Genomic DNA, 25,844 nt, shown 5'->3' with positions numbered 1-25,844 from the left:
AGCGGGTCGAAATTTTAAATGAAAAATTAATTATAGCCAGTACCAATATTTAGTGTCCCGATTGCTGTAAATTTCATTTGCGTTCGTGTTTTCCCACCGTCTGGTTCACGTAAATGATCGCGTAGAGTTTGCAGTATGTTGGAACGGTGTTTTTACTTTGAATTTTTACATTATCGGAATGGGACACCGTTTAGCCGTGCATATACACATATAAAAAACACGACACTGATTTAAAACACATAAATAATTTATCATTTAATTGATTATTAAGGGAAACCAACGATCCGCGACTTTCTAGGTCAACCACAATCAAAAATCAACTATCGGAGTTACTCATAATTCGACATAATCAGTGCTTGTTTAAAGGCCTACTATTTCCTCCGGGTCGTATTCCTTTAATTTCAGAAAAATAGCAATACTAATACGAGTCAAAAACCTAAATTTAGACTAAAATTAAAAAAAAAACTAAAATTTAAACTTAATGATAAGGTGACTGATACGGCCATACCGAATAGCACCGAGTACTTGATGGTCATCAAGACCCCGAAAACTTTTCAAACTTCTGCTAGAAAACCAAAATCAGTTCACTCGCAACTTGCAATGTAATAAATATCATTTGGTAAAACTTGTTGGTAAAACTTGAAAGGCACAGTCCATCTAATAAAACACTGGTTACTGCAATATTTATCTACCTTTGATGACACACGCCTTATTTGGGCCCACCGTTTTACTTTTACATATACCCAATTAGGCGACAATACATCTTCAGTAAGACCCTTTTTGCTGAGTAAACCAAACTAGCCAAAAATATACCTCTACCCTTGGCGACACACGCCTCTCCAGCTGCATTGTTTATCGCATTAAAACACCTATTCTACCCTTTTAATAAAATTTAGACATATTTATTCATTTTTGGGTAATATTCTCTTATTTCACAAGTAATGTTCTTCCTTTTGTGAAAGTTTATACTGATTTCACGCACATGTTTTATATGTTAATTTTGGTTAAGAACGTTTAATTACATATCTCCATATTGTATTGGTATTGGTATTAAAGGGGGGCGCTCTCGCGGGCGTCCAAGCACTTAGGCCACCAGATGGGCCCGTTGTGCCCCCCGGCCGCTCTAGAGGGCGTCCAGAATGCCGCTCCTCCTGTAGAAGGTCAGCAACTCCTTTAGCCCAATACCGTGCACTGAGTCCGGATCGATCAGGGCCGTTCCGAAGACTCCCAATCTTGCCCATGTCAAGGCAGGGCACTCGGTGAGCAGATGATACGGGGTCTCCTCCCCTTCCATGCACCACCTACACTCCGGGTGTTCTCCAATGCCTAGCAAGCAAAGATGCCTCCTAAGCCTGCAATGTCGTGTGTAGGCCCCTGTTAGTGCTCTACACTCCCTTCTGGTCAGTCTAAGCAGCTCCCTGGTCCGAGGAAGGGCGGGCCCATCCATCATAAGTCTCGCCTGCCTCATTCCCGGAGCAACTCTCCAGTCCCCCGCGGCCCGGTCTCTCGCCAAGGCTTCGAGAGCTCCCCGCCTTACACACGGGGTGATCCCCAAGCGGGGCTCTGGCCCTATATGCCTATGCGAGGAGCCCTCCCTGGCTAAGGCGTCCCCTGCCTCATTGCCCCGGACACCGGTGTGACCCGGGACCCAGACCAACGTGACCTTTCTCTCCTCAGCCACCCTCCTCAGTACCCCTTTGCACTCCTGCAGCCCTACTATCCGAGCAGAAGAAGACTCTCCTGCTTCCGTAGTTGAGCCGAAGCACCTCTCTGGCCGCCATCAATAAAGCGAAAATTTCCGCCTGAAACACAGTGCAGTACTGACCCAGAGGGATCGACAAGCTTGATCCCGTTGTCTCGCAGTACGCTCCAGCTCCGGCCAGATCTCCCATTCTGGATCCGTCCGTGTACCAGACAAGTCCATCCCAGGAGCCGACTCTGCCCTCTCTCCAATCTTCCCTTGATGGAAAGAGAAAGGTCAATTTATCAAAGAAGGTCATCTTGGGGATCATGACGTCACTCGGCATGACCATGACCCCGCGATCCCCGCGACAGCCCTCTAAAATGTCGTACGGACCCCGATTGAAGGTTCCCTCCCTCCAGAGCCCGCAGCTCGCCAGCCTCACAGCTGTCTTGGCCGCCTCCACCTGCACCCGATCCGCCAGAGAGGGCAGCCCCACCAGAGCCTCCAGGGCCCTCGTGGGCGCCGTTCTCATAGCGCCCGTTATGCAGAGGCAAGCCAATCTCTGCAGTCTGTCAAGAACTAGCCTTGCTCCCGCTCTTCTGGTCCCCGGCCACCATGCCACTGCCCCATGCGTGAGCATAAGCACCACCATGGTACCGTAGATCCACTGCATGATCTTCGGCCCCAGGCCCCAAGTGCCCCCTACCGCTCTCCGGCACGCCCACAGAGCTCCAAAGGCCGACCTGGTCCTTGATCTTATATGTTCCTGGAAGGTCAACTTAGAGTTCAACCATACGCCCAAGTACTTGACACTTCCGCTTGCAGAAAGAGGCACCCCATCCATCGAAATGTTGAGGTTGCACTCCATCTTCCTTTTCCTAGTGAAGATGACCATCTCCACCTTGCCAGGATTGACAGCCAACTTGCTGTCCAGGCACCATTGTGAGAATCTTGCCAATGCCCCGTTGAGGAGCCCCTGCATCCTCCTCACGTCCGTCCCCTGCGTCATTATCACAAGGTCGTCTGCATATGCCTGAGCATAGACCCTGTGTTCTTCCCTCAGAATATGCAATATCTCGTTCACCACTAGGCACCACAGGAACGGGGACAAGACCCCGCAATGTGGACAACCCCGTGATGAACCGATGGAGACCTGCTCCCCACCCAGTCTTGCCTCGACCCTCCTGTCGGTTAGCATGGAGCGGATCCACCTTACAATGGCCGTCCCCACTCCAGTACTCTCCACTGCCCTGCAGATCGAGTACAGGGCCGTGTTATTGAAAGCCCCTTCGATGTCAGCGAACACGCACACCGACAGCCGTCCCGAGCCCATACGCTCCTCCAACCTGGAAGTCAGATGGTGAAGAGCTGAGCCCACAGACCCGCCACTTCGGTGCGCATGCTGAGCTGGCTCTAAAGGGACCTCCAGCTCCACCCAGTCCCTCAGATACCGGTCCACCAGTCTCTTCAGAGTCTTCATAATGAAGCTGGTGAGGCAAACAGGCCGGTACGACTTCGGGTCCGTATAGTCACTCTTCCCTACCTTGGGAATGAACACTATCCTGCTGTGTCTCCACAGCTAGGGCACGTACCCCCTCACAATGGAGGCCCTGAACAGGTCCATTAGCGGGCTAGTCAGGAGACCTCCATCCCTTTGCAGCAGAGCCGGAAATACTCCATCCCCGCCCGCCGACTTGAAGGGGCCAAAGCTGTCAATAGCCCACCTCAGCCTACTATGGGTAACCACCCTCCTTGTCGTGGCGTAGTCGCATCCAAGACGACCCGCGGCTTCAATATTCCCCCCTGTGTCCGGATCAGCGGACCCTGGGAAGTGCGTGTTCAGCAACTGTTGTAGTCTGTCCGCTGGTCCCGCTGTGTCCTGCGGACCACCCCCAGTCTTCCCGCAGGGTCACTTCTGAGTACCCTAAGGAGCCTAGCCGCGTCCGGGGTATTCATTACTCCGTTGCAGTAGCCCCTCCAGGCCCTCCTCTGTGATGCCCGTAGTTCTTTTTTGTACTGTCTGCGGACCTCCCTATAGAGATCCCAGTCCGCACCTTGGCTGCTGCTCCTCGCTGTATTGAACAGCCTCCGTACTTTCCTCCTGAGACGCTCCAGGGAAGACCAAGGAGTCCTTCCCGCCCTATGCTCCTCTGTCTCAGGGCAACTATTCTCGAACGCCCGCATCATAGCGGAGCTGACTCGGTCGGCGGCCTCGTCAATCTCCTCCATTGTGCGGTGTTTCCTTGGTAAGCCCCCTAGGCGCCAAGCGAGTTCCTCTCTATAGAGTTCCCAGTTTGTTGCCCGGGGGTTCCTAAATCTAACGGGTTCCCGAATACCCATTTCCAACCCAAGGGTGATGTATCTATGGTCCGACATAGAGTCTTCCCCACAGACACACCACCCAGTTATTTCCGGGAGCAGAGCCCTGGTACAAAGTGTTAAATCTATGACCGAGCTCCGACCCGTCGTGAAAAACGTGGGTTCTACCCCTCTGTTGGCCACCTGCAGTCCTGCAGAGGCCATGAACTCCACGAGGTCTCCCCCCCTTCTATTCGTTGCCGCGCTGTCCCACAAAACGTGGTGAGCATTGCTGTCACAGCCAATCAAAAGAGGAAGATTTGCCTCCTCGCAGTAGGAGACCAAGTCACTGATCTCCTGCGGAGGACAGCTGCGGTCGCCTGGAAAGTACGCAGAGGCGACCACTACCTCCCTCACGCCGTCCCGAGTGGGGGATCTGACCAGAATTGGAACCAGGTCCCTGGACGCCTTGTCCCTTAGGAAAAAGGCCTCCAGCCCATGGTTAAAATACAGGCCCTGGGACCGCCCTCTAAGGAGTCGACACTATGCAGCATCGATCCTCCCAGAGATAAGCCCCTAACCCTTGATTTTACAATCCAGGGCTCTTGGATCAGTACAATAGATGTACCGCCCCCCGAAATTTTCCTGCATAAGTGGGCCGTTGCAGCCCTGCTGTGTTGCAGGTTAATCTGTAATATCCCCGTGAAGATGTTATTGCGGGAATACCACCTGCGGGTCACGCTGCTAGCCTCAGCCCGAATCCGAGCCCGAGGTAGCACCTCCCTCCGCTTCCGCTTCCTGACTGGTGGACCCTGATGGGATTCCCCGGTCAACTTCCATCCGAGATACCTCCACGGTTCTCGCTTAATCGGAGGGCCCTCCGGAGGTCTAGTCCACAGAAGCCGTGGGCGCCGCCTCTCCGACAGGCCCGCCAACCTCCATGGACGAGCCCTCCTCGTGTGAGCCCCCCGCGGCCACCTCATCCCCCTGCGGCTTCGGCGCCGCCAGGTTCACTTTTACCTGTGTCGCCAGGCAGAAGAGAAGTGGCGCTTGCCGATTTCTCGTCCACGCCTACCACCAACCTTGTGCCCCTTGCATCCTCCGTCATCTGCCAGACCCTCCAGGCACGGCAATCTAGGCCATTCTGAGCTGCCAGGCAGCGGACTAGTGCCTAATTCGAGACACCCGCCCCCAGGCCCGGAATCCATATCGCCGCCCTTCTCAGTCTCAATCCTTCCGGATCGACCTCCACCAGGTTTGCGAGCCCCCAGGGCCTGACGTTAATCAGCTCCCTGCGAACCCACTCCCTGGTTTCTTCATCCATCATCTCGATCAGGATGTGGCTCCTCCACAGCCTAACCGAGCGTATCCGGGGAGGGGTGTATTGCCCCCCCTGCATGATATACATGCTTATGCGGAGGTTAAGAGACCCAATGAACCGCAGCAGGTCCTCGGAAGACAGGTCAGTTTCCTGTCCTCTGAGGCCCACCACCAGTTCAGGCCCCCCCGCTTGTGCATAGGACCGAGCCCCCCTCTCAGAGCCCCCCCGGGACGGCCCGCCTTTCCCGGGCCTAGCTTTCGCCGGGCCGCATGTCGGCCGCCGACCCCCGGCAGGTGCCCCAACCTGGGTGGTCTCTCCCATTTTTCTTTTCCGCTTCCCGCCTGCCGTTTCCGGTGTGCCCCCTATGGAGCCCTCCGTTGACGGCGTGGCAGGATTCCTGGGCGCCGGAAGAGAGCCCGTCTGCGGTTCCGAAACCGTCACCGCGAGTTTCTTCTTCTTCGCCCTCCTTTTTTCCGCCCCACTCCTATGTCTGGGGCGGTGTGTCATCGAGGTGGTGTTCCCGGTTTGTACCGAACCTTCCACCCCGCTGGCGACCTGGGGATCCTGTTCGGATCGCCCTTGGAGGGGGCCTTCCTGAGGACGCCCCTGCTTGCTGGAGCCCCCCTGGGGCCCCTGATCCTTCTTCATTACTTCGCAATTCATTTTAGGTTCCATAAAGGTCCCACGAGTAGCTAGGGAAACATAACGGTCCACCTCTGCAGAGCCCCGCATGCAGAGGTAAGGCTTCCTTCCCCGAGGTGCGCCCGGTGCCTCGGGGTTGGGATCGGTAGAGACTGATCTTCTATTCAGCCATGCATCCCCTAGGCCCGACCCCCCACGGTAGGATTTAGGATTTTTATTGAGGTTTACTCCTCTTGGTCCAAGTGGTGAAGCTCAGACCCCCCGCGTCGCGTGCCCACTCGTCGAGCCGGCCCCGACGCCTGGTTTATCAACCGACTATAAGCCGGTTGGCACCGTTATACCCTGTGCAGGCCCTTAGCCACGACACGACAGCTGGGCAGGGTGAGCTGGTCCACGACTGGTTATTTGTCAGCCCTATTGGATTTTTACCTCCTCATGCCTCCTTATTCCCAGCCACCCAGGCCCAGGCCTGGGCTCCCCCATCCGCCACCCGGGGGACGCGCCTCATGGATTGCTCAACCACATAACAAATTTAAAATAATAAGAGGATCTAAAAAGTAATTTAAATAAATACTAAGGTGGGTAAAAAAAAACGATATTTTTTTTTTGATCTAACACACAAAAACTAGTTGCTAGATACCTCTAGAAAGAACTTATAAAATATGAACTCTTAATATTCATGAGAAGAGTATCCTCATTATAGTTTTGCATTTTCGATTTGGTCTCATATATAAATAATCATATCTTATCACCAATAGATCATGAAGTCAATTTTAATTTCGATAAATCGAGCCATTTCAACAACCTTATTTTTACAAAATTTCGTTTTTGCACTCCCTACTTTAAAATACCTGATAATGTTTTGATCGAGCGTGTACAAAGTGTCACTTTATTATGTTAGTTTTGGTTAGTTGCGGTAATTATTGGAAGCGTTTTCGGTAAATTTTTGACACTGATGGTATTTTGAAGTTTGCCAGATGTGACGACCATATTACACGTCGCTCAATAAATGTATTCGTGTTGTTTTGCAAAAATGTACCCCAAAAACAATGGTCGCAGGAAAAGTATAGTGCGCAATGTCTTGATAAACATATGCAGACACTCGTTTATTAAACACTCGCTCCTCTTGAGCGCTGTCCGTGCCAAATCGAACTCGTGACTAAAGTGGCGGTTATCAAACTTGTTGGATAATATACTATTTCTCGCATTTCCAGGCGCGTTGCATGCGCTGTATTTGTTTCATAATGACGCGCATAGGGTGATCAATAAAAATCACTGGGTCTTTATTGTCGTCCGTCATTAACGCGTCAATTATTTTCGACGAAGACGACGTCACTGGCTTTTCAAACACGCTGGTATTAAATCGAACTAACCAAATTCGTGGCAGCCAATGCCCGCAAATAATATACATTCACCCTTCCAAAATTGAAACTATGCTAATTTATCGGTTTCGATAAATTATTCATGGCTAATTTGGCTTGTTTTCAAACAACGAGACATCCGAACGCATTGATGGGTGCGATTAAAGCTTTGCTCGGTATTTGGAATATCATTTTTCGGAAACGCAGCGGCTTATAATCTCGTAAAATGCCAGGGGAATATATTATGACTTGTTAGCGGATCAGTGGCGTAGTATATCATTTAACAAACAGATGTACAGAAGGAAAAAAACGTTTTTTGTTGGTTATAACCATGTAGCTAGAGACCTTGCATAGCCTGATATCTGAGCACTTTTGAAGCCAACATCAAAACATGCTGAGAACGGGCATTAAAAATGCGCATGCGCGAGTGATCTCAAAGCTATTTTTTCATCAATAGCAAAAATGTCATTTCTAATTTTCTTTTGAAATATTAACACGTGGTTCAAGAACAGACGATAAAAAACTGTGCACATTAACCGACAACTAACAGTTTCAATATTTGGTCTTTATTATTGCTAAATAATTAATATATATATTCTTCGTTGATGATCCTAAATAATAAACAGATTGCTCGATTATTGCCCTCGTGTTTATCAGTTGACATTTAAAAACATTCCCTATTTTCAAGTACGCCAAGATTGTTTGTTTTGTTTTGTTCGTATTATCTGTGTTGGGTAGATGTTAAGTAACTAAATTAAACTACCTAAGATATTTCAGGTATTTAAGACAAAAAAATTGTGTATTAGTAAGACTGTTTAATGATTTAAGGTTGTTCTTTATAATAAGTCTGTGATTTTAACTCCTGAGTACATTATAAAATTGCATTGAGTGCTTGGGAAAAATGCCAGTAATTATAATTAAGTTGAAACCAGCGTATCTTGTTCGTCGCTTGACCTAATAACTGTCTAAAATGAGCCCTCTTTTTTACAAATTAATTGAAATCGGTTGAAATGGGTTTATTAAACATTACTTGTACTCTCTACTCTAAAATACTCAATTATGTGCATATTGTTCGGATATTTTATCCCATCATGGGTGTTTGAGAGCGATCGGATGTTTTCAACGTATTTTTCGATCATTTGACAGCGTTAGGTTGTTAACCGATTAATGTTACAAAAAATAGACTTTTTCTATTCTCAGTGAACGTATTTGTGATGGTTGCGGAATAAGAAAACTTCCACAGATAAAATTTGACCAAATTTTGAACACTAATCACTAATGGTAAATAAGCTTTTATTTTTAGTTTCCCTTTAAGTTATATTGGAATGTAGTTCGTTTGGCGAACATTAAAAATTCCTTGGAAATAATTTCTTAATACTTTCTATACCTTTGGAAAGAAACAAGTGTTGTTTAATTGCCATTTTCTTTTTTCGTATTCAGTAACGCACGGAGTTGAAAAATTTCGAACTACATGCAGTGACGTTCCCTCTTTGTTTGAAAGGGATAACACCACTTGGTTAGAGACTACTTCAATTAGTTTTGTTCCTTACTTTTGTCTTGCTGATCTGTGAGACTTTATAATTAGAAGGCGTGGATTTAGTAATTAATTAATTTGATATTGAGAATATATGAAAACCACATATGAAAAATTTGATGTGCAAATATGAAATTATTACTAATAACTTTAAATCCTCATCTTTTTCTAATTTGCAGATACTTCTCTACAACGCTGCTGAATTCAAATTAGGTTGCCATTATATTTGACTTCGTACTAGAGAAACGGATAACGGACTGAAAGAAATACATGGAAATGCTCCTTTAGTCAGAAGATTTATATTTATAAAATGAAACCCAGTGTATGCCATTGCTTCCAAATGTTAACCTTCCGATGCTGGTATTAGAATCGACGATTCAGACTAATATTTTTAAAATGAGATATAAAAAAATCAAATCAACAACAAAACTAAAATTATAATACCCCACAACCCCTCATGAATCTAAAATTCCTCGTCTGTACGGACTCCCTAAGATTCACAAACCAGGATTACCTCTTCGACCTATTGTCAACACCATTAGTTCTCCAACATATTCTCTAGCTTCCTTATTAAGACCCCTTACAGGAAAAACTGACAGTTTCCTTTCATTTCATTGAACAATTAAAAAGCATTACATTAGATACACAAGATATTCTAGTTAGTTTTGACGCAGAACCAGTACATTAGATCCACAGGATATTCTGGCTAATTTCGACGCAGAGTTTCTCTTTACTAATTTTCCTGAAACTACCAACATGTCTCATCTGCCTTTGAAAAGAAAGCCCTCGACACTTTGCATGTAAAACCAAAATTATGGAAACTCTACGTTGATATTACTTTTATTATTTGTTGTTATTTGTCCTCATGGTCAAGAATCGCTCTACACACTCTATACACCCGAAGATACGTTTTACCATTGAATTAGAAATTATTAATAACCTCCTATTCTTAGATATTTTTATCAATAGAAAATCAGAAATCATTCTGTTTACAGGGAACCTACGCACACAGACCGATACCTTAATGCATTGTTACACCACCATCCGCCCGAAAAATTATCGGTTATCAACTCTCTTGTTCATGAAGGCTTGAAACTATCTGAATCCGAGTGATTGAACCCAGAATCAAAACATCTTACATCTGCTCTTCTCTAATAATTTTCACATTAGAGATATTAAGTGTTTAATCACAAAATACATTTCACCACAACTTTCCAGAGAGAACGACAACCACACTTTTGCCACTGTTGTCTTTCCTTACATTCACATTACTGACCACATATCAAAAGTTCGTAAAAAATATAACGTCAAAATGAAAATCGACATTTTCGATCCATCAAAGACAAAATTCCATTTGAAATACTAGGAATTTACAACATTCCATGCATAGGAAGATGAAAAATATTAACTAGGCCCAAAGAACATGAAAGAACCTTAAGATACGACAAATAAACTCATCAGCAGTTCTCGCACACAATGACCAAACCGGGCATCAAATTTTATTTGATAAAACTAAAATTCTTGCAGTAATCAGTTCGTCTACCAATGAAAAATCCGAGAATCTATAGAAATCTATAAGTAACCGAATAATCTTAACCGCGATTCATATCACTTTGTTAATATTTCTCAAAATATACAGGGTGTTCTTTGAAGACTCCTTAATATTTAGATTGTGGTCTAACTAGCTCAAACACGGTCTTTCTTGATAAAATACTTTAATTACAACCCCCATGCACAATAAGAAAATCTTGGCAAATAATTAAAAGATGTAGACAGTTGAAATAACTAAGAAGCATAGTTTCGGAAAACCTAGCAACAAGATTAGATATAAAAATTACACTGCTACAAGGCCAAAGGAATTCTGAACTCATTGCTTTGCTTGGATAAACTCAATCTTAACACACAGCTATAGAAATCTACAATCTTTGCATTTCACCAATATAGGATTCAGTCATCCGAGACAATGTTGATTTTTCTTTTGCTCCGCCTCCCTCAAAGAACATATAAGCAGGTACAAAGTTGAATATAAGCCAGTTTCAGTCAAGCTCTGAAGAAGCGAACAGGATGATGGTCAAACTGTCAGCAAGTTCAATTCATCAGCAACCCATGCAGGAGAAATCCAGAATATTTGTAAATAGTATTACAGCAGTTTGTGGAAGTTTCTTTGAAAAAAATAATATTGCGAACTACTACTTCGTTGCTGATTTCCTAAGCAAACAATATCGATCGCTAACCAGTTTCCCTCTTTCTAGCAATTTCAATTAGGAGGAGGTTCGAATCAAACGCGAAAATTCGTCATCTCGCGACAAACAACCCGCAAACTTCTGCGTTCTACTTCACGACGAATCGACCAAAGTCATTTATAACTCTAATTTATCTCTTAATTACTTATAAAATCGAGTTAAAATGGTTCCGACTCCGCCGTTTGCGCTCTTCGTGACTTAATTAATATTATTCCGCAATTCAGTTGCCGTTTTTTTCCGCGAGTTAGATTAGAAATTTCTCTTTTGGTCGGCAATTTTCCGCCGTTTGATAATAATGGGTTCGATAATTAATTGCAGTTCTATTTAAGTTTTTATTTAGAGAATCAATTAAGCGTTATTAAGGTATGTTCTCTTCGAGTGGAGAGTGAATAAAATCAACTCGGATAACCTAGGAAACTTTGAAGTATCTCAATATCATTTATTTTACTGTGGAAAACGTCAAACACAGTAAGTTTTCTAGTGTACTCATGAAAATGTGTAGAAAATTCAGATTCGTATTTGACAACTATTTCACTATTTAAATTTAAACATTTTCATTGTAAAATTAAAAAAAAAGAGAATCCACTTTTTAAGAGCTATATCTTAAGAGGTTGGTAGAGCTTCCATTTTGGCATTAAAAGGTAGATTTTTACGTTTCAGGTGATTCGGTTTTGAATTTTGTTTTTTTTTTGTTTATGTATATAAAGTTATATATACATATTATATGGTTGCTTTTGGTTGGGTGATTTTTTAGTATGTTGTTTATTGGTATGTTTTCGATATTCTGAATAAATTGTCTTATCAATGAATATTATATCTGTTGACAATAAAGCTTATTATTTTTACCGAAGTCCATGAGTCCAGTGAATTTCTAATTAAGAAAAATATGGATTTAAACTTAGAAACAACTTTTTATTTTTTACAGAAGGCAGAGAAATGCGAAAATAAAGTATCTCAGATGAAAAGAATTGTTTAGAATTGTCATACCAGAGATTAGTCAATTCGTTATTTAGCATAGATTTCTCCATATATTATTGCCTATCTGAATTCTAACAATTATAATTCGTGAATCTCGTTAAGTGCAGAGTTCCATATAGTTTCAATCATTTTCGTATTTTAAATTATTTCCACAATTTACTTGTTTGTAAGTAAGAATTAATGGACAGCATCTCTTCGGAAAGTGAATATTAATCACTCCTTTCGCTTCATGTTCCAGCGTTTACATTGTTATTAACGTGTAATACAACAGAAAAACTTAAAACCTAAAGAATTTAAGAAATTATATCACAAGGAAGTTATTTTAATTTCGTATTAAATTAGCTTTCTTTACATTGAACCACTTAAAATGGGCAAGAAATTAAACCAAATATTTTACAAATCTTATGTTGTAAGTGACACATTTTGAAATAATCATGGGTGCTCACATTTTACCAAAAATTACAAACAGGCAGAAAAATATAATATAATGAAAAAAGAATCTTATTTTGTTGAAAGATCAAAAAATGAAACCTTAATAATTTTATCGTTTTTAGTCGATCCTATAATAAGTAACCTCAAAAAACACAAAAGTCCTGTTCCAAGTAACCATAACTTAATATAGTTACCATTGGTCAGTTTGCGTTTGAAGATTAAGGTTAATTTAATTTGGCTTTTAAGAAATATAAAAAAAAAGTCAAAATTCTTTAAAACTCCACCTGATCCACTACAATAAACTGTTATATCCTGAATAATTCCATTATTCATTAGAGTTCGCTTTATAAAAACAATTATTTATTGTCTTGCAGGACTAGATTTTCCGAAGACTCACCCAAAGGCTGCTGTGGGATCCTGTCATGGAAGCCGGGCTCCCTGCGATGGTTCATAGCGCTGATAGCATTAGTCGCAGTATGTTGCGTGTTGGTTGGGACCGCTCTAGGTGCAATGAGACCCGCCGGACGAGATCATTTGACAGTTTCGCTACTTATGATTGGTAAGGACCGCTATTAAAACTCATTTTCAGTCAAATAAAAACAGAAGCGCAGGATGAAATTACCCGAAGAAATAAATAATAAACGCGGAAATTTTCGAAAACAAAAACGTCGGTGGCACTCAAACTCTTTTCTAGACTAGTCGTGCTAATTAAAAACCTCATTAAGCGAGCCCGAGTGGCCGAATATTTAGTTACTTATTATGCAGCCGCCGGATTTTGGAGTTTTTGCATTTTACTTCGCAGGATTTTCGCTCGCGTAGAGAAATTGGAGTTAAATACACAAATCTGGTTTATCGTTGTGTAAGTGGATATGCTCGCCACAATTTCGGCCAATTTACGACTTATATCCCACTGGTTTTCTACTTAGTTGCAGAATATTTTATGATGATTCATTTAGTTGCACAAAATTGATATATGTAATTTAAAACAGTTGCGAAAGTCACAAAGATGGAGTGTAATGAATCATTAAGTATGCAAAGAAAATAAAGAGTGACCCAACGATCTCTTAAGCCACTTTCATGGTTTGGCATTGGTTTCATTGCAAAATTCTTTTTATCGAGTTTGGAGTTTGTTGAAAATGGTGTCCCGAAATTAGACGTCAATATTTTAACCACGTATTCTGTGACGCAAAATAATGATAAAAGTTCATATAAAATAGGGTCCAGTTTAGGGTTTTAGGGTCTTAGTTTTGTAGCGTACAAGGTGTAGAATTGGAAGAGGTAATGGCGATTTTTTGTAAATATTTTCGAAACACGTAAATATTTTAAAATAAAATTTGCTACAGAAACTAAACTTTCTAGGCTCTATTTAACGAACTAAAACATAGTATTGGAAGTCTTCAGGGGTGGGTAACACAGGGGAGGCGTTTTCGAGAAAAAATGAATTAATTTTTTTTTTATTTTAATGTTTACAATCGAGGTGCAGACAATCATTAGTAAGCCTTAGAAGTCGCGTTTCATTTATTTGCGTCGCTGGGTTAATAAAAATGAAATGTCAATTATTCCACAGCTTTCAATTTTGTTCATTGTTGGTAAAAAATAGTTTTTACTTTGATTGTTCTTATAAATCCTTCATTAACCAAAGACAAATCAAACTATCACTGTAAAGCTAATTATTTTAATAAAAATTATAAACTTTACATTTTTAAGAAGGTGGTCATAAAAGTTGCCTTGCTCATGTAGGCAAGGTCGGCTGTACGGCAAATCGCATGCGAGGCACGTGAAATTTCGAAATAGTTTTGTCGAATTTGATTTCCTGCCAAACGTATCCTTTCGCGCAACACCTCCACCCTGTTGAATTCTGTTGCATGTACTATATCTCTTATACGACCCAAAAAATAGTAATCTAATTTATTCAAATCCGGGGAACGAGGTGGTCACTGGATAGGGGGCCACCTCTTCAATTTCAATCGGATCGGAAAATGTCCCGTTTAATATCCCCGCCCATACATTAACAGAAAATCTATTTTGGAAATTTCCACGTCGCACAACCCGATGATTTTCCTGCGAATTGGTGATTGCGAATATTAAAAACACCATCTCTTGTAAATGTGGCTTCGTCGCTCCACATAATAAAAGGAATTCCTCGTAGTTTCTTATCGACTCGCTAAACTCCATTCTTGGCAAAAAGTGCTAGGGTCAAAGGGCTTGGACACGCTGGTAACGATAGAGATGAAAACCTTGCATTCTTAACATTCTACCAACCTAAAAAACAAATTGTTGTAATACTAACAATCATAATAGGCAATTTTTTAAGACATTAAAAAAATACCTTCGAGGCTAATTTCCGCCTAAACGTTGCCGAGTTAATTAAAGTCAAAAAGTTAAAAAGTTATGTGAACGATATCATTTAATTCATTAATCATGATTTTGAAGTTTTATTTGTTAGATTTATTTATGTTTATTATTTATATTTGAAAAGATAGGTCAAAATATATCTCTGAACGAAATACCCCCTACCCCCAAATGAAGTCCTGGACCCGCCCCTGAATTAATGTAACTATAGCAGAGGTAAAATTATAAAATAAAAGAAAAATGATATTAACTTACTATTTATAGTTTCCTTGATCCACGATTACGTTGAAATGATCCTCAACTAGATGCCTATGTGTATTAATAAAAACTCGACGATTAGTAAAATCAGATATAAATAGCTTATTTTTCACCAACAGTCGACCTTCTTTAATATGTAAACTTTATAGTTTTTATTAGAATGACTAGTTTTACAGTTGACAGTTTGAATTGTCTTTCGTTAATAAAAGGATATATAAGAACAATCCAAGTAAAAACTATTTTTTACCAAAAATGAACAAAATTGAAAGCTGGCATTTAATTTTTATTTACTCATTTTAATTAATATCAACACGAACAAATGAAACGGGTCATTAACTTCCAATGCTTACTAATGATTTTCTGCACCTGGATTGTAAATGTCAAAATAAAAAAAAATTATAACAAAATTTTCAAAAGCATTTTTCTAGAAAACCGTGTGTTCTATCGAGGTTAGACAAGGGTACCTCATTTACGTAGATTTTCAAATTCAGCAGTCCCTAAAACTGGACCCTAGTTTATAGAACTAAGAACAGGGTTAAAATATTGACGTCTAATTTCGGGACACTCTGTATACATAGCATTAGGTATCTTTATTTTTTAACTAAACATTGTACAAAAAATGCATTATACAGAAATTAAAATAGGTATAAAAAATCATAATATTTTTTATCGTCTGCTATAGTCTTTATCAAATTATTCTCAAATTCAATATTTTCGGTTGTCAACCAGGCAAGAATTTCTTGTTTTCTCCAATACCCATAACGACTACAGAATCAGCCGAAAGATATTTTATCATTTCACCAAAATCGTCTACGGAAACATCCGTATTTACGTCTTCGTGGTCATCTCAATAGCAATCACAACAACTCAATAGTCGGAAAATACACAAATCACATGAAGAAAAAAGAAAAAACTTGATTGATTAACACTAATGGATGAAAGGAGACAGTGAAAAAAAAAAGTAAGCAAATACAGAACGCTATTAGAGATAGAATACGGAGCTGAGCTTATTCACAGCAAGTTCAGTTCAAGTTATTGTGGACTTATTCAACCGGTTCTATAGGACCGAAAATATTCCTTACTAGTGGCTGCTACCTACCTATGTTCCAATACTGAAAAATGGCACAAAGTCTTATTAATCATATCCTGCAGATCTTCTTAGTAATCATTCACACCATAGTACGCAATAAATATAAGATGGATTGGCGCAGGTGTCGACGTTAGCTTCATAGATTACAGCAAAGCCTTTGATAAAGTGAACCATCCGAAATTGTTAAACATATTGCAGAATATTATATTAATTATATCCGGGTTCAAGGATCTCTTTCAGAAGAAGCAAGCTTTCAGAAAAGCATCAGATAGGGATGCATCCTGTTATTTAATATATATTCAAAATATATATTTTGGTAAGCATTGGATACCGAGACAGCTGGCAATCTGGATGGCCTGCAGATGCTGGTTGACAACGGTGTACAAGAATATGGACTCACCAATATTAACAAAACAAAAATTTTGTTTTTATCCAATAATAAAAGTAACACAAGCCTGCTATATGTAAACAACAAAATCATTGAGCAGGTTACATATTTTGTACCTTGACATACGAACAAGCTAGTAAGGTGATCATTAAAATGAAAAAATATTTTCAGCTAAAGATTTATGAGATATCCTGATATTTAGAATGACCCGATGCTATCGATGTGTTTCCAGTGTTCCTCTACGGACTGGAAGGTTGGACATTAAATAAGGGAACGTCCCGGAGCTTGGGAGCTTTCAATACTGGGATATACCGGCGCTCGTTAAAAATTCCCTTACTGTGCCGAGCCGCACATTAAATCTTTTCTGCTTGCAATTCTAAAAAGAATTGAATTGAATCTCTGTTGGCAACAAATATGAATTGTTGCAGGTTATTATGCAGGGACATGTCATAGGTCGAAGTAGTTTTATACTGCGCAATAAGGACGATTATCAGTCTCTTTAGTTTTCTTGAGGGCACCGTAATAAACATTGACAGGCCTTCCATCAAAGCTTAGCAGGCACTGGTTATATTTTTGTACTATGGGAAGCGACATTTTTGCTACTGTTCGTTTAAAATAGTTGTTAGTGAAAAAACTATTAATGAAATTAATCGATTTTAAAATGTCATGTAGTAATTGTGTGTAAATAGACAGAGACCAGGGGCTGTGATATGAGTACTTATATCATTTTGCCTTTATTTGTTTAAGAAGAGAATGATTTGGTAATTTGCAATTGTTGAAAGTATTACATCAATGATTATTAGAAACGGACTAATACCTAACTGTAGCTGGAAACAACTGATTGTGTAGTTAGACAGTAGTGACCAAGTAACTTTGACATGTTTTTAGTTAGCCAAGGACTGAACATTTCAATGCCGTACATGAGGTATACTTTTTTCAGTTATCTGTATTTTAACTGGATTCTCACCATAACGTATTCAAATATGGAGAAAACATATGTATGTACCATAGGTTAGGAATATACGAATGTACATATTTGTTTTTGCAAATTTTATATGCTGCAAACTTTTGATAAGGAATCTATGACCCGTGACCACTAATTTTCATCAATTGCTTCATTATTATTATTATTATTATTATTATTATTATTATTATTCTCTTCATAACTGTAAATAAAAATTTCATCATCAGTACTCCGGTCATCTTCAATTTCGTCCACTTGCTTTGTCACTGATATAACTAGTCATCCTAATAAAATATTAGATTCTAATTTACCATAAGTAATGAAGTGGGAATGTTAATCAACATAAAAGGAAAACCCTAATAAAAACTTAACTAAGACGTTGTTGAAAGGAACATTGTATTGAAGTTTTTTATAGCGTGCCATCTTATTTGGTAAAGCGTTCTCCGATTACACGACGCTGATATCAGATTACTTGCTCTTATATTTTAGGTCGATCTTTTATTGCCGTACGGCTATTAAAAACCATAAAGGGAAAAATAATCCTTCTCGGATTTTATAACGCCCCGCGGCCCATTTTGTGAAATTTTGATGGCGAGAGATTCGTTTATTACTTCCTCCGTTTGCTCGTTGTGAAGTGGTTAGCCAAACTATTAATTTACTTGTCTGAACTTGCTGAGGTTTACCCAACTTCGACTTCGAAAAGGCTTATTTATGAATACGAGCGACGGCCGTCATCCTTTGATTGCCCGAGGTTTTTGGAAGCTATTTAACGTCGGTAAGGTTCAAAGGCCGACTTCTAAAGAAGAAATAAGGAAGTATGCATCGCTACCGGCTTTAAATTATTCGTTAATTTGTCTCGGTGTTACTTGGTGGAAGCTGGGGTATGAAAGTTTGTTGGAATAAATAGGAAATAAACTTTTTTCCAAATAGAAGATATAATCCAGTAACTTGAGCTCACCATATTATTTTGAAAAAATATAAATCTGTACAGTTACATGCAATGCAGTGCAACACTTTCTAAAAGGTTTCAAGTATTAGAAAAAATGTCTGTTCCAATTTTCGTGTTCACTAACGTAAACTAGCTCTACATTCTTTTCAAACTACAGGAGAAGTGTGACCGAAAAACCGCCAATAACGTCAATCCTTTCCATAAAGTTGCAAACCATTCTTCTAGAGACTTAAATTATTTTAACAACAATTTTCAGCAGCGAACTCGACCTTGTAACTCCAATAAAAAGCCCGCTAATGTCGGACATTGTACACAAATAAAAATATTGGTATCCAGAAAGAAATCAACATCAAAAGTCAAAAACTTTGATCTTCGCGAATAATTTGTGTTAATGAAATTGTCGAAAAATATGAAAATTGGTTTACAATAAAAAAGGCAGAGTCATGCTATATTTTAGTGATTGATTTAACGGCTGAACGTTGACACAACCTCTTGAGAAACTGTTCTATGAAATATAAGTGTCAAGGAAATATTTATAACCCCTTGATGAGACTTTATATATATTTGCCATTATAATGTACTACTTACAAATATTCTGGATTCCTTCTGCGTTCGTTGTTGATAAATCAAACTTGCTGACGTTTCGCCAATCATCCTATTGGCTTCTTCAGAGCTTAACTGAAACTAGTTCGCATTCTACTCTGTACCTGCTTATATATTGTTTGAGAAGGGGCGGAGCTAAAGGAGGGGCATGATTGATTCCCATATTGCTGCAAGGTAAAGACTGGAGTCGCGGTGTATATAGTTTGGTTGGTTGCAAATTTGTGTAGACTCTCGGATTTTTTGTTGCTAGAAGAATTTTAGTTTTATCGAATAAAATTTGATGTCCGGTTCGGTCCTGATCAAATTGATTGATTCCACTATTAATTGAAACTTGATTATTTTTTCCATATTATTGTTGTTTAATTTCTATACTGTTGAAAAATATTTAGAGCTGATAACTATCTCGTATATTCTCTGTTCTAGTCTTAGAATTAGTTCGATTCCACTTGGGGAAAGTGTTTTAAAACCACACCTCCCTAAACGGAAACAGGTCTCTCGCCCCCTGATCCCTTTAGATACGTGAAACCACGCGCCATGCCAACCGGCTTGGCGCGGCATCCCCTTTCCCTTCACCTTAACCCCCAGGAGATTGGAACGACTTAATTATCCCATTATTAGCAAGGAGATTGCAGCAGTCAGCTGACGGTAGTCATAGCGACAGATAGCGAATTTAACCGAAATGCTTATCAGGGGAAATTATCTCGAATAAAGCCACTCGGCTGCCAAACCGTTTCGCATGACGTTGGGGGTGATGTCAGCGGCTCTGTTTTAGGGACAACATTGACAACTTCGCGAATACCTCTCATTTATTATTTATTTATACTCACTTCGACTTGTGCATTGCAATTATCTAAAAAACTTTTAGCTTAACGACATACTATACAGCAACTTCTTATATGTTCATAGCTACCATCCCATGTACGTCGCCTATTGAACATTCATTTCATATTTCTCTTTCGGCAACTTGCTTTCTTTCATTTGTCATTTTCACTCCTCTTACTTGGAGAGAACAGTTGAATTAGAGTAGTGTACAAGTAATTCCATATTACAATTGGAAAAACAGCTTCGATATATAACTTACAGTAGTAAGTATGGTACAGTATAGTACAGTACAAGAATTTTGCAAAATTGCTTACTTACTGTTTTTAAAATAACTCGTTTTTAACTCTGGCAGCCCTCATTGCAATAACTGTACTTATTTTTTTATAAACAAAGTTTTTTTTTTTAATTTTAAAAAGTATGACAATTAAAATAAATAAAATTATCCTTGAAACTTTGTGTGCTTCTATTTTGTAAGTGACTGAACTGGTACTTAGTGGCTCATTGGCTTGCATATAAGTTCAACTTTGTTGTTCATTTCCATTTTCCGAATAGTATCTTGTATGTACATGATATGCACATAAAAAAAATAGTTTGGCCCCACTTCCTACATATTACAATTGATTTCACAAATTAGTCTGCGTTATCCACTGACCATAAACGACCCAAATGAAAATTGAATGAAAAATGGTGATATAGTAAGGAACAATAGAATTTATAATTTGTTACATATATTCTCCCTAGTGTTTGATTTATCTCGTACATAAGAACAAATTTAATAGCTTGCAATTCTAGATCATTAAAGATAATTTCTCCCCAAACCAATATGTTTAGAAAGAGGAATAAGGAAAGCCGGAATATTTTGGTATTACCAAGTTCCCGATTAGCTGAGCGAGGGGACGGCAATACCTAAACTAACGCTTAAAATAATCAACACCGGAAAGTTCACTCCGCCTAGGTTTTATCTTCGGTGTATAAGTTGTTAATGGATTGCCATTTAGATTATCTCGAAATACATTAAAATACTTTAAACGTATATATTCAAGACTTGTTTGACACTTTTTAATCTTGTCGGTAGTAGAGGAAGGCTAACATATATTGGATTTCTGAATTACGATTTTAACTAACAATAATGTATTATAGTTTATACTACTCTAAAATACTTGTGTTCATAATATGCTATTATCGTTATCTTTAACATTTTATGCCTAAAGCGATGAATTCATAAGCAAACAATTTTGTTTGTTCACCTATTTAAAGAAATATAAAAAATTTAAAATTTGACAGTGGTGGTTACAAAATTGATAATATTGGGTATCAAAGACTATATATTGGACAAGCCATAATATCTGTGAATATTTGGTTAACGAAAGCGTTGGGTAGTGTTGGGTCAATTGACCACTTCTTAATTGAATCGAAATGTATCATTATTTAATACTAATATGTATTTTATAATAAATTATTATGCGTTTGTGATGTCCAATTTACCTATAGCTAACCCTCTTCACCGCATCCCCGAATAGGATATTTTGCGATTCGGGGAATCCCAACAAAAATATCCACTCCATTTAGTTCTCTTCACAATATAAATAAATAAATATAAATTTCATTGTATTTTAAAAGTTATCTCAGTCAATTTACTGGTTAATTTACAAAAAAAAATGACTAGTCAATCACACTTTGTTATACATAAATTATAGAAAAACAGCATATTTTTAAGATATTTCTCAATTTTTGTCGAATACTTCCGGTTTCACTGGAAATCGCTTCTGTGCCAATTTTTCAAATATAACATCCTGTATATTTTTACATTTTTGAATTTATTTTTTTTATTATTATTATCATTTATTATATTCGTCAAAACATATTCTTTGTGGAAAGCGTCCATAAAACTTATCTTATTCCTATGTATCATATCACCTATATGCTGTATTAAAAGTGACTTAAAAAAACAAGTGGGGGTAAAAAGTTTTCATAATGAAACATTCCCATCCAGAATTGTCTTAGATTTTCAAAACGTATATACGGGGTTAAAATTCCATTGCCTTATGCCATTTTTCGATGCCAAATCTCTATCTCTAAATCCGTTGACATTCAGTATTTACAACCAGCCCCTCCTAGCATAAAATTTCGATTTTTTCTGCTCCGTATTAGGTGATCCAATCTAGCGACTTGTTGTTTACTGCAACTAATGTAGATGTTATATATTCCGTTATACTAGGTTAAAACCAAATACAATTTAGCAAATAGTGATTTTTTTCAATTATCCTGCACATACACGCATTCTGGTTAACTGTAAAATAACTCTACTTGAGGTATTTACTCTAACTACTACTAACTCTAATTCTATTAGAAGTATTTTTATATTTTGCGGCAACTATTGCACCCGATTAATTTTATCATATTATCATCCCAATCCAACCGGGAGTAATATTAGCTTCAATCATAAGTTGAGTACCTGGTAGAACCTGGTATAAACAAAAAAGATTCAAAATTATTCCCTAGAACTTAATATTTACCTAACCCTTACTATGTATGTATTGAGTAATCTGAATAGTAAACATTAGACAAGTATCTTTTAAAAGGCCCAATATATCTGGGCTAAATTAACGTGACCAAACGCCGTTTTGAACATCTCCTTTTCCACAGGGGTCGGAATAGTCCTGATTACAGTCAGTGGAGTGGCTTGGCGACTTACCTCCCACGATTCATCGACCTGCAGGTCGATGTTGGGACTGGGATCCACCGAATCCGTAGACGTCTGCACCAGACGTTTCGTTCCCAGACTACCTCCATCGTATGGCCGACCTCATCATCCCTACGCCGCTATGATGTATCCGGAATTTCAATACAGGTAACAATGCACAGCCTAGCGGAAGGAGGAAGCGCTAATGCCAAACCAAATTTCCTTTTAACTAGAATATTTTCTAGCGCTGATGTTTTTAGGCCTCCCCCGCCGAGCTATCAGGCCTCCATGCAGGAGTATAGATTGAGGTTGTTACTTTTGGATAGAGGAAATACTCCTCAAATTCAAGCGGGTATACAAAACGCCGTTTCTCCGCCTCCAACATACAGAAGTCACGCAGGAAGTCTACTGAGGTATAACGAAATCGTTTGAATATCTCGGTTGCTTGTTATTTAGAATGACGCTCATGTTTTAGAGCCCCTCTGTCGAGCAGACGTGACGCAACCCAATCGGAGTACAGCTGTCCGCCGTCTTATCGATCCCAGAACAGCTCGAATCGACCCGGTACGCTGCAAGGCTCCATCCTGCACTCTCGAGAGCACTCGTTGAGTGTTTCTGATTCTAACCACGGCGAATCAGTAGTCAACGTAGTGAATATCCTAGGTAGCGCGGAAGAAGACATTGCTCTCGACAATATAACGCTGGATTCGTTGAAAATGGAGCCGGAAACGGACTTGAATCCACTAAAAATGTTACTCAAAGGAAGCCAAAGCGATTTAGAAGGTTCGAAGGACGGTAATTTAGTAACTATCGTTCAAACTAGTGATCAAAACCCGGTGATAGTGACCGTTAGCGGTTGTTCCCAAGATAATAATTCTAGCGTGCAGATTACGGAAATACCATCCGAAATGGAGATTCTGGCGCACTTATAGTTTTTGTTTTAGTGTTTCTGGAGGTAAACATGGATTTTGTAAAATCGCGCACGATCGTTAGTGATAGATAGTACAAAACTTATTCATTTCAGAATAAAAGTTGTCGCTATATTTACATGAAAAAGTTTCAGAAATGCACTAGGTTTTTAAATTTTGAAATGTAGACAGATTTTTTTTGTAAACTAACGAACATGAAAATTTCTACTCGGCCTAATTGCCTAGATTTCCTTGTGGAATAGAAGTTAATATGAAATACTCAAAATTTGTTTGATACTAATACGTTATGAACAAAACAAAACGGTATTGAGCCTTGTCTATATGACGGGCAATGTATAAATTAAAAGTGTTCACCCTGTATAGTGTCAATACGTTGTACATTTGCGATATGTGCCTATATTTGTAGATAGTCCCTATAAATAATTAACCAGACATCCGCTGTATTATATATTTGAGAATGTATAAATAAAATTTTTAATAATTATGGTTACATTTTTGTGTTTTATTTCATGTTAATACAGGGCAACCACAAAAAACTTTTATAAACGCGACAAACCCAAAATTTGTTTCAAGCAGAGTCGTTAAACAGTTCTTACATGCAGTCCAAAATTAGATATGCCGTGATATATTTTACAGCAGTTCGAATTGTATGCTTTTGGTTCAACTTACTGGCTTTAGAGGTTTTTCGTTTTTGGCAAAGTCGCCGGAACTAAAAAATCCAAATTCGAATTTATTAAAATATTTTTTGCAGTTTTCGGTTAGAAGCCATTAAGCCGTAATGCTGGTTAACATTCTTTTGTAAGAAAGAAAGATAGGGTATTACAAGAGTTTGCTGCCTCTTTTACATTTTCTTCAGTACTTTTGAAAGCTCACTCCAATGCTAATTATATTTGCTATTTTTGGTCACTCGGGAGTCTGATGTAGGAAAACTAGATATATTTGGGTATTTTGGTATGCTTTTAAAATTGTATTGTGGCTTATTATGAGACTTCATTGCCAACTTTAGTACGTTATTATTTTTTAATCCACTAAAAGAATCTGTCTAACACAAATGAAGTTCTTTATCTTTAATAGCATATGGGTTACATCTTTAATAATGATCCTTATTTACTAATAATAAAACCGTCTCCTTCTAAATGGGATGTAGGGAAATATTCCAATGCCACCTCCACCTGCAAAGCGACCAAATCCACCTCCGAAGGGCCCTCTTCCAAATCCAAATCCAAACCCTCTGCCAACTCCAAATCCTCTGCCTCCTCCAAACCCTCTACCTCCACCGAATCCTCTACCTCCTCCAAATCCTCTCCCTCCACCAAATCCTCCATGTCCTCCGCCTCCCCTTGGGGATCTTTCCTCACGGATAAGAACTGCGTTATAAGCTACAAAAAATATTTAAAATAATGGAAAATATGGTATTTATTCACTCCGAAGCATTACAGATTAATGATATAACAAAATGTTGTATGAACAATTTAGTAAAAAACGTACAGATAATAAAAAATACTAAATGTGCACTTACCTTTATTCTCATGTACATGCAGAGTAACCCCAAGGGCACAGAGGATTAAAATTATGAAATTCCAAATTATTTTCATGGCGAACCTGTTATTGCCGGGTTGGGAAAATAACTGATTTTGCCTCGCTGTTTTTCGTTACGATTTCATACAATTGTTTTTTTCAAAACTCTCTGCAACAAAAATATTCCACCAGATCACTAATCAAATATGTATCCTTTCTATTAGCACTCCAAAAATCCCAGCAAATGCATGTATTTATTTGCAAAGTGATTTGCCATTTTAAGTGAATCTTGTAATTTTAGATTTTACGGACACAATAAGGCCGACAGTTTTTCGAGTATTTCAAGATTAATTTCAAACAATAGCTCAATACTCGTCTAATTCAATATTCAGAGCTTGCAAACATAAGATTTTTAAGCAGACGTGAAAGAAAGGTAACTGTTCCTGTAATAAAAACAATTATTGAACGCAGATAAAATTGGGACACAAATTGCAATACTTATCTATAACCAGTATTAAATCCAATCAAATATTTGGACAGAAGTGCCTTATATTGTCATTCATCAGCATGCTAAATAAAATAATTATTATAAATATTAAAAATATAATACACACCGGGGATACGGGGAACCTCTATCAATTTAGCGTTTAATACTTTTCTCTACTCCCGTTTGTAAAATACCCAATTACCCACCGATCTAGCGCGCGGGAAGCGTCACTTTACCACGTCAGTTGCGTTTCCCACGGATCCGAGCCACTTCGGACATTTCCGGAATTTTACCGCACTGATTTGAGA

The 25,844-nt window shown here is 39.2% G+C and overlaps 1 protein-coding gene across 2 annotated transcripts in view; it reads left to right on the top strand.

Annotated features, from left to right (window-relative positions):
* The window catches only part of LOC132699307 (putative uncharacterized protein DDB_G0282133), a 299,329-nt gene extending 275,320 nt beyond the window's left edge, over positions 1-24,009 (top strand). The window contains exons 4-7 of one of the 2 annotated variants that reach the window (XM_060665947.1): positions 12,868-13,052; positions 22,566-22,770; positions 22,863-23,015; positions 23,078-24,009. In XM_060665947.1, coding sequence (XP_060521930.1) covers positions 12,868-13,052; positions 22,566-22,770; positions 22,863-23,015; positions 23,078-23,534 — 1,000 coding nt within the window. In that variant the 3' untranslated portion in view covers positions 23,535-24,009. Of the gene's footprint in view, positions 1-12,867; positions 13,053-22,565; positions 22,771-22,847; positions 23,016-23,077 lie in introns of both variants that reach the window. The other variant, XM_060665946.1, reaches the window with a different exon arrangement.
* The last annotated feature ends 1,835 nt before the right edge of the window (positions 24,010-25,844 follow it).

The sequence above is a fragment of the Cylas formicarius genome, unplaced genomic scaffold (genome assembly GCF_029955315.1).
Source record: "Cylas formicarius isolate icCylForm1 unplaced genomic scaffold, icCylForm1.1 PGA_scaffold_3__17_contigs__length_32017465, whole genome shotgun sequence".
Lineage (NCBI taxonomy): Eukaryota > Metazoa > Arthropoda > Insecta > Coleoptera > Brentidae > Cylas > Cylas formicarius.
This window is presented reverse-complemented; position numbering and strand designations above follow the sequence as displayed.